Here is a 13,307-nt window from a genome sequence, read left to right as displayed (position 1 = left end):
TGCCTCAATTTTAAAATCCCTATCCTTGTTTCCTGATTCCTGGTGCCAAGGTGTTAAAGTCTGGAATTCCTCAGGTAAACCTCTCCGCCTTTCTTTAAAATGTTCCTTAAAATCCATTCCTTTGGCCAAGCTCTTTATCACTGTCCCTAATCTCTCCTAATGTGGACTGTCAAGATTTGTTTTATAATGTCCCTGTGATGTGCTTTGGGATGCTTTATAATGTAAAAGGTGCTAATATAAATACAAGCTGCTGTTTATATTATTGCCAAAGGATGCACACAAATATGATCCCTTTGAAACACAGTTAAATAGCAGCAAACACTACCAACACTACAATAAAGTAACCAAGTGCAGTAGAAAATTCATTTAGTGCAAAATTTTACACAAGATTCAAGTTGCTTTCTAAATATTCTACAGGTAATGCTCTCTGCAAAGATTATGCTCAACAGAATTTGGTTTATTCATTTTGTTAACAATAGCAACAACAAATCTGTAGAACGATTGGTATATGGCTGTATGGCTCCATTCCCCATGGGAAACTACATAACTGGACTGTGTTATTCTCCCCATACACTATCCTGAATGACAATGAGAGTGAAGATCTCAGGAAAACAAAACCTTGATAAATATTCACCTCTTGATACAAAGAATGCTGATAAGTAAGGGAGGAAAATCCATGAAGGCTTTATATAAAATGAACAGACCAGATAATAGCACAGAAACTGGCCATTCGGTCCAACACATCTATGTTTTTTCTGCTCCACAGCCTGTTCCCATCTGACTTCACCTCCATGCAAACGAAAAAACACCTCTTGATTTGTTTCTCCCACGTACCTATCTGGCCTTTCTTTAAATAGTATTCACCTCAACAACTTTATGTGATAGCAAGTTCCATATTCTAAACATTTCCCTGATCCCGATCTCCTTATTTTGATACATGCAGCAAAAATGGATATTTCTGCTGTTTCATGGTGACAAAACCAACTGCGATGATGATGTCTGGCATTGCCACTGACACCACAGCACATCCTGTAAACCAGTGTTGAAGCTTGATGCTTTTCAATTTATTCTGAAGAAATGTGAAGTGCAAAGATTTCACCTGCAAATCCCGCTGATTTTGGTACAATACTGTAATCAAAGTAAAAAGAAAATATTAATTTGCTGTGTTCCATTTGAAGTAAAAATAGCTTGCCTCACTGAAAAGGAGAAGAGAAAACAAGAGGGGAAAGATGGTTAGGTCACTGGGCTTGAACCTCTGGGATTAGACTTCAAAACCAGGCCACATGTCTTGACTCTGCTTGCTGTAAAGTTTTCAATGATTTTAATTCTGTTCCAACTGTGTGCCCATGTGATATGGAGCTTGGTAGGCAGGGAACACCTTCAAAGTTTGTGGACAACACAAAATTTGGAATAATTCTAAACTGTGAGGATTTGCAGAGTTTCAATAGAACATTGACGTTGATGGATAAGGAGGACAGGTGGCAGATGAAGTTCAGTGCAGAGAAAATGTGAGGTGATACCTCTTGATGCATGCTACAACATGGAGATTCAATATAAAATAAAAGGCACTACTCTCAAGGGCGTGCAGGAACAGAGAAACCTGAGTTTATGTGCATAAGTCATTAAAAGTGGCAGGACAGGCAGAGAGAGAGCTGTTAATGATAATATAATACTCTAGGCCTTATTAGTAGGGCTATAGAGTACAAGAGCAGGGAGGTTATGCTGAACCAATCTAGGACAGTGGTTAGACCTCAGCTGAGTACTGTTCAGAACTTCACATTTTAGCAAGGAATGTAAATGCAATGGAGAGAGTGCAGAAGGCATTAACAAGAATGCTTCCAGGGATGAGAAACTTAGTTATGGAGATTTTTTGGATAAGTTGGAGAGGAAAAGGTGAGGGGAGATGTAATAGAATTCTAAAATACTAGAATTTCGTTACATTATTTAAGAAAAGAAATACTTGCATTGGAGGCAATCCAGAGTAGGTTCACCTGATTGATCTCAAATACGGAGAGATTTTGGAGAGATATCTCTGACTCCTCCCTTCCCATCCTCAACACCTCTGTTTTCATTTCTGGGGATAGACTGGCCACCAATATCCACTACAAACCCACCAGCTCTCACAGTTACCTGGACTATACATCCTCGCACCTTGCTCCATGTAAACACTCTGTTCCATTCTCCCAGTTCCTCCGCTTCTGTCACACTTGTTCTGATGATGCCAACTTCGACTAGGGAGCCTCCCAAATGTCCACCTTCTTTCTCAACCGAGGACTCCCCAACACCGTGGTTGACCCTGGCCCTTAGGCAGGTCCAACCCATCTCCCGCCCTGCAGCCCTCACCCCCTCTCTATCCTCCCGCAACAGCAATAGGGTTCCCCTTGCCCTCACCTACCATCCCACCAGCGTCCACACCCACAGCATAATTAGCCGCCAGTTCCGCAACCTCCAGCAGGATGCTAGCACCAGACATATATTCCCCTCCCCTCCCCTCCCTTGTCAGCCTTCCATAGGCACTGCTCCCTCCAGGACACCCTGGTCCACTCTTCCTTCACTCCCAACACCCCCCACAGCCTCACACACAACTTGCCCTGCAACCACAGAAGGATAACACCTGCCTGTTTACTTCTTCCCTCCCTGTATCCAAGGGCCCAAACACACCTTCGAGGTGAAGCAGTGCTTTACCTGCACTTCACACAATCTAGTCTACTACATTCGCTGCTCACAATGTGATCTTCTTTACATTGGCGAAACGAAGCGCATACTGGGTGACCACTTTGCAGAACAGTTTTGTCCTTTCACAAAAATGACCCTGAACTTCCAGTTGCCTGCCACTTTAACACACCACCCTGTTCCCTGACCAACATCTCTGTCTCTGGCTTGCTGCAGTGCTCCAGCAAAGCTCAGCACAAACTTTAAGAACAGCACCTCATTTTCCACTTAGAGACCCTGCAGCCTTCTGGACTCAATATCGAGTTCAGTAACGTTATGGCTTGAACTCTCATATGTCCTTACCCCAAGCCCCACAAACCATGCCTTGTTATCACACACAGTCTGCTATTACACACCATCTATTGTTAACCAATAACAGTCCCCATTAACAGCTATTCACCCTTTTAGCCAGATCATTATCCACTCCTTTGTCAACAGTTCTTCTACCTCTTTGAGCTCTATCGCCACCTATCATTTACTCCTTGGCCCCTCCCCATGCCCTATCTTCTGCATATAAACCGACATTTTCCCACCTACCATCGGTTCAGAGGAAGGGTCACTCGAACCCAAAATGCTATCTCTGATTTCTCTCCACAGATGCTGCCAGACCTGCTGAGCTTTTTGAGCAATTTCTGTTTTCATTTCTTTTATGGAGAGATTTTCTTAGGAGAGGTTTAATAGTTTGGGCTTGCATTCATTGGAATTTAGAAAAATTAGAGAAGACTTTATTAAATTATACAGGATTCTTAGGAGGATTGACAGGGAAGATGTGGAGATGTTGTTTCCTCTTGTGGAAAGTCTAAGACCAAAGAGTATAATCTCAGAGTAAAGGATCATCCATTTAAGACAGAGATGGAGGAATTGCTTCTCTCAGAAGATAATGAATCTATGGAATTCTTCACTCAAGAGGCTGGGTTGTAGAGTATCTTGAAAACTGAGATAAATAGAGTTTTAATCAGTAAGTGAATCAATGGTTATGGGGAAAAGGTAGGAAAGTGGAGTTGAGGATTATCAGATCAGCCATAATCTCCAAAGCAGAATGATGGGCCAAATGGCCTACTTCTGCTCTAATGAATGTAGCATTGGAAGTGTAAACATACGTGCCCAGTACTGATTGTAATGAATATAATGTTTTCCAAAAATAAAAATGAAAGATGGTTTCATTGGGATGTTTCCTTACAACAAGGTATGTAGAACAATACAATCCTATAAGTGGCCTTTTGGAATGTTCATTGCTGTGTCTAAATGTTAATAAATTGTTATATAAGTGGAATGTATTCAGAGCAGTATAAAGATCAGATTATTGAAAGACATACTTTGCTGCAAATGTTTTCTTTTACTCCTATTATTTCTGAACTTCATTGCTGAGGAAGTGTCGTATCTGAACAGTGTAGTGGATCCAGATTTAGATAAATAGTCATAAGCACAGTTAGTTGCAAGTTTTACCTGGTCTCAACTGGAACTAGCCTAGTTATTAAATGGAACTTGACGCATTAACAGAGAGCAACGTCCAGAAAGTCTAGTTCAGCCTTACACCATCAGCCCTTTAGTGTACCAGCACTGACAGTAGCCAAGAAGCCATCCACAAATCAAAGGCTCCAGGTTTCTGGTTGAAGTTGGAAGCATTCCATTGGGAATATCTGGTGTCTTTTCTTCAAAATGGAATGTAGGTGTCACTGACAAGGCCAGCATTTGTTGCCCATCCCAAATTGCCCTTAACAAAGTGGTATGGCAGGCTATTTGAGGGCAGTTGATGCTGAGAGTCTGAAATCACATGTTGTTCAGACCAGGTAAGGACAATGGGTTTACATGTATCATATTTTAATAATATATAATGATAGTTGTCAGGGTCACTGATACTAGATTTCTATTGCAAACTTATTGATTGAATTTAAATTCCACCAGTTGCCATAATGGGATTTGAATCCATATGTCAATATGAGCATTAGCCTGGGTCTCTGGATTACTGGATTCATGTCCATTGACATTACCACTGGACCAGTATCTCCCCCACTAAAGTAGTAAGGGCATAAAAACTAACAACAAAGGGCACATTCCTAAATGCTATATTTCAAGTATAAATTATGTCACACAGACGAACAATGCTGTTGAGAAGAAATAGTAAGTAGTCAAACTATAAAACTAACAATTATGTTTTAAAGATAAGAGAAATAGGTACACTTAATTGAGACTCTACCTGAGCATGAAGAACTGCCTACTGTAAATTAATTCTAACATCAATCTGTTGAATGTGTACAGACATCCAGTGTGTAATTGTCGGGCTCCATAGCCTGTATAACAAGAACAGATAGGCGTAAACCACAACACAAACTCCCTCACTGTCTAGTGGGAAAGAACAATGTTCAATGTAGCATTTAGGCACACAGATAATGAAGGCTTATCTCAACTAATACGCTAGCAGGATAGCAACAATTGACTTCAACACCCACTATGAATTCCGTTACTGAATGTTAGGGGGTGTGTGCATCAACAAAACAAAACAAAACAAAGACTCTTGTGCAGGTGAACGTGAGTGCTTCTAGTCAAATTGTTTGGTTGATCTCAGCACTGAAGCACTATGACCAGGCTTGGTGTCCCTGAGCTGGGGACGGCGAAGAGATCAATTCAGATTTCCTCCCTTGGACAATATCCAATGACCTGTGATAATGGTTAGAGAGGATCGAGATGTCAAGTGAGTGTTAGGGTGAGACAAAGCAGGTGGGATTGTTTTATTTTGTTGCCTGGACCAAAATATCCAGATCATTTCTGGATCCCAACCCCAAAACACAGCTCAAGCATGGGACAGTATTGTGAATGGCTGGCCAAACACTGGCCAGTGTGCACATTCAATGCCCAGTTAAGGAGGTGAGTTTCCAAAGCTGGAGGACCAATAGGAGGCCCTCCATCAGACTTTCAAAAGAGTGGGGAAGGAAATTAAATATTTATTCCAATCAACTCAGTTTTGAAAACAACATTGTTGGAAGTTTGAAACACTATACAGTAATGCTGTACTTAATATACAATGCAAAGTGTAAAGCAAAGGGAGGATTTTAAGAGGGATAGTGCAAGTTAATCATTTGTGAAAGTTTGTCAAGCTTACCATATTGTCTCAATATGGGGACAGTCTTTTAAACTCTGTGTGAGCCTCTGTGCTCCCGCATCTGTGATTTTATTGAATTTAACACTACAGAAATGAAAGAAAGGGCTCTGTTAATATTACCATTTGGAAGCAAAGTCACCAGCACTGTAGCACCTTCTAATTCAAACAAGTAAAACCATTACACTTATATACGGGATCTCTAAAAATATATTTTACAATATATTTCACTGTTTTAAAACAAAATGTAATAAAATCAATCTCATATCTGCTCCTACATCTTACAGTCTTATTAATAGCAACATAGAGTATAAGAGCAGGGAGGTTAAAGAAATGCGGAAAAGGCAAGAAAGTAGAGTTGAAGTTTATCAGATCAGCCATAATCCCATCGAATGGCAGAGCAAATTAGATGGGCCGAATGCTACTTCTGCTGCCAGGTTTTATTGACTTAGGAACTTCAAATGGACACAATGAGGTAGAAATTCATTTAAGCTTGTTTTTCAATCCAAAACAGGCAGATGCAGTGCTATAAGCCTACACTACAAGCCAGATGGATGTTTTAACAATAGAGACCATCACATTTCCAGATACATTTCACTTGAGGCAGAGGATCAAATCTGGCTCATGGGCCTCGATTAATATTGCTGGTTAACCCCTGGAAGCTGAGGGTGACAACACAGATGGGTCAAGATCAGGTCAGCAGTGACCTGCTGGGAGGAACACGCTTTCCTGATCCCAGCTCCACTGGAGAGGGATGTGACAAAGACCTGCCTGGCCATTTCTTTGGCAGCCTCCAATAAGCATTCCCTTTTCTAACACTCCTCTCGAGTCACTGTAGAACTGGTAAACAAAGAGGATCTTCACCTGATTCACACATAGTCACACATTTAACAGAAGGCTTTGGAAACAGACCCAGAATGCTTCTTTGTGTGTTTATGTTGATCCTACACTGCTTCAAAAACAAGCTATTGGGGTGATCCAAAGCGACAAGGATCAAAATAATGGCAGACATGTCCTTTATCACAGTTCAGCTGCAATACTTTAATCTACAGAAATATCTATACATTGTGCAATTTGCACATATCAATTTCTATAATTTCAGCAAGGAAGGCTCAGTATAGGCAGAAACAAAGAGAGGTGCAAGTAATTAGCCCCAGCCCTGTTTTTACACAGTTATCACCAACTTGATACTTACTCTAAAACTTTTAGTGACTTCATTACTGGGAGTATTTCTGCTAATTTTTCTGCCCCTTTGTCACCAATGATATTGTCATAGAGACTGTAAAATAAAGTGAAATATGGTCAGACAAAGGGCAGATTGATAGTAAAAGAACTCCGCCAAATAGAAAGACTGAAATGATAAAAAAAATTGCAGGTTTACAAAGCAGACATTTTTTCATTTCAGGATGTTTACAAGTGAAATGTCAAAATCTATCCTCTAATTAACGGTAGATTAAGAAGCTTGATATCAGCAGCTCCAGATTTGTTTTAACATAAGGCAGATGTATGTTTGATCACATTGTGGCAGCTGTGCAGGGGTCTCTCGACATATCACCGTGGAACGGTGTAACACACTGGATTTCAACATTGAGTGTTTTTTAATGAATGAATGGATGTGTCAGAAAAATTTAGTCACTTTTGGAGGGGCATGGAAACAGGTCACCTGTCTGTCTATCTTCTCTGCTATATTTGAGAGATAGTTTAGGGGACTCTTGAAATTGGACAAGTTTGTGGGAAAATAATTAGGAAGGTTCGTCAATGTATTATCTATGTCTTTAAACTGACTGAAGTAAAGCAACTACATGGAACAATTAAAACTGACTTAAATTTTAACAATATTCTTGCCAATCTAAGTTAAAGAGATCCTTCCAGCATCTGGGACATGTTGGTGGAAACTTCTATGTTAATTTTAAAAGTTTAGTTAAAATTCCTGGAAAAGGTAGATGTTACTGCTGGAAAATCCAAAGAGTAAGTTTTACAGCTTACTTAATGAGGTCACATTTCTGGTGTGGGAGCTTCTTTGAGAAAGTCATTTTCCTAAACTGCCTCAAAACGTATTTATTTTAAAACCTACCTCAGTGTCTTTAAAAACTTCAGGCTGGGAAGTGATCTCGCCAGCTCCTGTGCTCCTCGGTCTGCTATCTGGTTACGTGACAATCTGAAAAGCAAAATAAAAATTACTTCAAAATAATTTGGACATTTCATATTACCATTTAAAGATGATAAGAAAGGACTGAACTAAGATAGCAATAAATTATGGTGTTGCAGTTTTCCGTACTGCAGTTGTAATTTTAGATTTCCCTGGACCTAATCCAGAAGCAAACTGCAAACAAGAAAAATGTGCTGCTCAATTTACATTTATAATCAACTACTGAATCAACTGTGACCTTAGTTAGTCACAGGGAATGGTCCCTTAAGTGTTATAACAAAGATTACCAAGTTTGCTAGGATTTTTCCTATGAGGTATGACCTCTCTTACTCCCTTCTTCCTCTCCACCTGCCATACTCCTGCTATTTAGTCACCTGAAAGGAGAGAAGGGCTGGCAAGAAAAGGAGGGAAGGAGAGAGTGAAAACAGGAAAGGGAAGATGGAGAAGGGAGGGTGTGGGAATAAATGATAGGAAAAGCAGATACGGGAAAGTTGAGGAGGGAAGGATGTGGAGGAGACAGAGAGTATAATGGAAAAAAGGGTAATTGTAGAAGGCTGAGGGAACAGTGACAGGGTGCAGGAGTTCAGTAGGAGGAGAGGTGGGTACACAGAGGGATGGGAGGGCAAAGACAGGGAAACTACTGTTTGTTCGAGACCAAAACCATGCAACCCTGGGACAAGTTTTACAGCGCAATGGACCAAGAATAAATTCAGAACTAGGTTATCTAATGAGTGGGGCAGGAGGGGGCCCAATTACCACTATGGATGTTCACAGAGACAGAGAGAGGAGGTTCTTTTGTACAAGCAAGTCATGGAGCCTCAGAATATATGATACTCCATTGAGAAAGGCCACCTTGTAGTCAGTACAGAGATAATGCTGAGCAACTGACCTTCAGTTGATTAAGGTTCAGACACAGCAGGAAAACCTTGGCTTTTAAAATGAGCATTGCACTTAGGCAGTAAAAAGTGCACCCAATCCAGAAATGAATTAATTTTTTTTAAAAAAACATTGGAATATTGTAATCACTCACTTGTGTGTACAATTTGAAATACAAGATACATTAACATATATTTCAAAATATTAAAGGGTAAATATTTTAACTCACGTCAGTTTTTCTAGTGATGTTAGATTAGACAACACCTTTGCCAATCTCTCAGCTCCTTCATCTCCAATTTTGTTTTCACTCATTTTAACTTTCTGCGAGCTTGGTCCTTCAAGACTGGAGGAAAGTAGCAGGAGATTTCAGTTGCAAGTGGACCGTTTCAGTAATAAAGTAGAACACTTGGCACAAGTTAAAAATTGTTACAAGTGGAATGGTTTATTTACTGGCAGTGTGGTGAAATCTAGCCTGTGAACATGCATTGCTCCACCAAGTGGAGGCTTCACGTCCTGCAATGTATTCCATATACAATATTACTATGGCTAATACTGCGCTGCAGATAGGAGGAAGATAGAGATGGCTAGACCTAATTGTGTAAAGTTAAATGATATCTTAACAACAGGGAAACTCAAGCTTGTAACAAGGAAAATCAAATGTCATAAGATGCTACATTCTATCCGCTTCCCTGTATGCCTCAGAAAGCTGGACAATAAGTAAAAGTCTAAGAAAGAAAATAGAGGCCTTTGAAATATGAGCACCAAGACATAGCTGAAAATTCCATACACAGACTAGAAGACAAGCGAAGAAGTGCTTGAAACTGCAAGAGTAAAAAATGGCCTAAGAAGTGACACTCAGGAAAGGAAGTGTCAATTTTTCACCGATTTAATCAAAGTTGATGAGTGACAGAGCTCTTTTCTAGAAGATAAAGTGGAGGGCAGTAGAAAGTGGGGTCAGCCTAGGTGTAGTTGGATGATGGATGTCACAGAACGCTTGTGGACAAGCTTCACTGGATGTGTGAGGATGGTGCAAAACAGCCAAGTATGATAGAGTCAGACAGCACGGAAACAGACCCTTCGGTTCAACCAGTCCACGCCGAACATAATCCCAAACCAAACTAGTCCAACCTGCCTACTCCTGGCCCATATCCCTCCAAACCTTTCCTAATCATGTACCTATTGAAATGTCTTTTAAACATTGTAATTGTACCCACATCCACCACTTCTTCAGGAAGTTCATTCAACATGCGAAGCACCATCTGAGTAAAAAATTCACCTCTCGTGTTTTTTAAATCTCTCTCCCCTCACCTTAAAAATGTGTCCCCTAGTCTTGAAATCCCCCATCCTAGGGAAAAGGACAACTATCATTAACTCTATCTATACCTCTCACTATTTTAGAAACCTCTATTAGGTCGCCTGTCAACCTCTTATGCTCTAATGATATATCATAATCTCCTACCATGGTAAGTGTGTGAGTCAAGCAGCACTGCATCTAAAATTTTGCCCTATAAAATAACAGCATTTACAAGGCAAACATCTGTGCAAAAGACTAGACTACAAAACAGCGAGCCATACAACCTGCACAAAATCAGAAAACAATTATTTTAGTCGTCCCTTAGTGACGGACAAACCCAATGTTAAATTGCTTAGATTTTAGATACAATGCATGGAGCAAACACATATCAGACAATTACATTGAAGTAAATACTTCTTCCAATAGAATGATGATATTCCATTGTCTCTATAAACACACCACATTGTAAATAATACAAGTACAGTTCAAAATATGGGTGCATTTTGAAACACATTGATGAAACCCACTTGCATGTTCCAATTCATTAGCCAAACACAATGGAATGATTGAGTTTACTGTGATAACACAGCTTTATTATTTATACAACATTAAACTGGTTTCTTGTTTCTGTTAAACTCAAAACATCAGATAAAGCTTTATCAAACTTTTCCAGTTTGATGAAGAATCACTTTATTTTTATGAAAATACTGGAAATGTCAAATTGAGAATTTCAAACTGAAAATACTAAAAATTTCAAATTTGAAATATTGCAAATGTCAAATTGAAAATTTCAAACAGAAAATAGTGGAAATCTCAAATTGAAGTACCAGAAATATCAAATTGGAAAATTCAAATTGCACAGTTGCTATTCATAGTTTATAATATCACTTCAAATAGAATGAGGTTAACTTAGAAAGTACACAAAGTAGACCACTGATAAATACTTCAAATTTTTACTCACTCTAGATACTTCAAAAATGCCAGAGCTGGTAGAATCTTAGTTAATTTTTGAAATCCCTGGGGTCCATCCACTGGGCCAAGACTGTAAGATTGAAATATCTATTTTAGTAAGCCGCTATGTTGTGACTCTCTGTAATAGTAAACAAAGATTTCGTCTAAAAAAAAATTTGTGGGGCAAATATCTAAGCAAAAGGCTAAATTACAAAACAGTGAGACATACTGATGGCACTGTAAGCAAAGTAAACACAGCAAAATGAATCATTGATAATGGTTGAAGGTGGCAAGGACATATTGATAAAGTTGTTAAAAATAAACAAGGGATGCTCACCTTTGTGATTAAGTAGAGAATATAAGATAAGGGTGCAATGCTGAACCTTTATAATTCAGGGGAATATTTGGAGATAGTTTTACTTACCAACACACTGGGAATGGGGAGGTCAATTCCTGACCCTAGGGATGTGGAACTAGGAACAATTAGAATAAAAACATAAATCTCCTACAGTTTGGAAGCAGGTTATTTGGCTCATCCAGTCTACACTGACCCTCTGAAGAGCATCCCAACCAGACCCACACCCCTGCCCCATCCCTGTAAACTTAGGCCACCTTGCCTGCACATCCCTGGACACTATGGGCAATTTAGCATGGCCAGTCCACCTAACCTGTACATCTCTGGACTGTGGGAGGAAACCAGAGCACCTGCAGGAAACCTACACAGACATGAGGAGAATGTGCAAACACCACACAGTCAGTCACCCAAGGCAGGAATTGAACCCAGGCCCTGGCACTGTGAGAGTGGGCTAAGTAAAAATATCTCCCAATATTTAGGGCGGCACAGTGGCTCAGTGGTTAGCACTGCTGCCTCACAGCGCCAGGGATGCGGGTTCAATTCAACCTTCAGGCAACTGTCTATGTGGAGTTTCCGCTGGGTGGTCCAGTTTCCTCCCACAGTTCAAAGATGTGCAGGTTAGGTGGATTGGCCATGCTAAATTGCCCAAGTGTTCAGGGATATAAAGGTTAGATACATTAAACATTGGAAATCTATGGTTACAGGGAAAGGGTAGGGAGATGGTCTGGGTGGGATGCTCTTCGGAGGGTCAGTGTGGACTTGTTGGGCCAGTTGGCCTGTTCCCACACTTTAGGGATTCTGTGTGAGGTAGCAGTGCTAACCACTAAGCCACTGTGGCATCACCAAAGTTCCAACACCAAAATGCAAACCAATCCCTAATCCTTTGACTGGGAGAATCCATTCAGAGGGATGGCGAAGATGGGAAAGAGGGTCTAATGTCAGGGCAGGGTGTTACTTTGGGAGGTTTGTATGGAAATTGGTCTGAGGGTGGGCAAGTTTGGGGCCTGGAGGAAGCTCACCTGCTCCTACTGGCCCACAAGCAGTGCTGTGGAGGCAATTTTCTTTCATATATTCATAGGTTATGGATGTTGCTGGCTCGGCCAGCATTTATTTCCCAAGACAACAAGGTGCAGGGCTGGATGAACACAGCAGGCCAAGCAGCATCATAGGAGCAGAAAGGCTGACGTTTCAGGCCTAGACCCTTCATCAGAAAAGGGGGAGGGGAAAGGGGTTCTGAAATAAATAGGGAGAGAGTGGGAGGTGGATAGAAGATAGATAGAGGAGAGGATAGGTGGAGAGGAAACAAACAGGTCGAAGAGGCGGGAATGGAGCCAGTAAAGGTGAGTGTAGGTGGGGAGTTAGGGAGGGGATAGGTCAGTCCAGGGAGGACGGACAAGTCAAGGGGGCGGGATGAGGTTAGTAGGTAGGAGATGGGGGTGTGGCTTGAGGTGGGAGGAGGGGATAGGTGGGAGGAAGAACAGGTTAGGGAGGCAGGGATGAGCTGGACTGGTTTTGGGATGCGCTAGGGGGAGGGAAGATTTTGAAGCTTGTGAAATCCACATTGATACCATTGGGCTGCAGGGTTCCCAAGCAGAATATGAGTTGCTGTTCCTGCAACCTTCGGGTGGCATCGTTGTGGCACTGCAGGAGGCCCAGGATGGACATGTCGTCTGAGGAATGGGAGGGGGAGTTGAAATGGTTCGCGACTGGGAGGTGCAGTTGTTTATTGCGAACCGAGTGCAGGTGTTCTGCAAAGCAGTCCCCGAGCCTCCGCTTGGTTTCCCCGATGTACAGGAGGCCACACCAGATACAGCGGATGCAGTATACCACATTGGCAGATGTGCAGGTGAACATCTGCTTGATGTGGAAAGTC

General features: G+C 41.1%; 1 protein-coding gene across 1 annotated transcript in view; it reads right to left on the bottom strand.

The window, feature by feature from the left end:
- Nucleotides 1-13,307, bottom strand: part of ciita (class II, major histocompatibility complex, transactivator) — a 24,251-nt gene continuing 10,944 nt past the window's right edge. Inside the window, exons 6-12 of the mRNA XM_048592822.1 lie at nucleotides 11,090-11,170; nucleotides 9,064-9,177; nucleotides 7,884-7,967; nucleotides 7,005-7,088; nucleotides 5,813-5,896; nucleotides 4,910-5,003; nucleotides 1-1,128 (exon numbers count right to left, since the gene is read on the bottom strand). Coding sequence (XP_048448779.1) covers nucleotides 4,928-5,003; nucleotides 5,813-5,896; nucleotides 7,005-7,088; nucleotides 7,884-7,967; nucleotides 9,064-9,177; nucleotides 11,090-11,170 — 523 coding nt within the window. The 3' untranslated portion in view covers nucleotides 1-1,128; nucleotides 4,910-4,927. The remainder of the gene's footprint in view (nucleotides 1,129-4,909; nucleotides 5,004-5,812; nucleotides 5,897-7,004; nucleotides 7,089-7,883; nucleotides 7,968-9,063; nucleotides 9,178-11,089; nucleotides 11,171-13,307) is intronic.

The sequence above is a fragment of the Rhincodon typus genome, unplaced genomic scaffold (assembly GCF_021869965.1).
Source record: "Rhincodon typus isolate 14 unplaced genomic scaffold, sRhiTyp1.1 hic_rhity00001861, whole genome shotgun sequence".
In the NCBI taxonomy this organism is placed as follows: domain Eukaryota; kingdom Metazoa; phylum Chordata; class Chondrichthyes; order Orectolobiformes; family Rhincodontidae; genus Rhincodon; species Rhincodon typus.
Note: the sequence above shows the minus strand (reverse complement) of the source record. Positions and strands in the feature narration are given on the sequence as shown.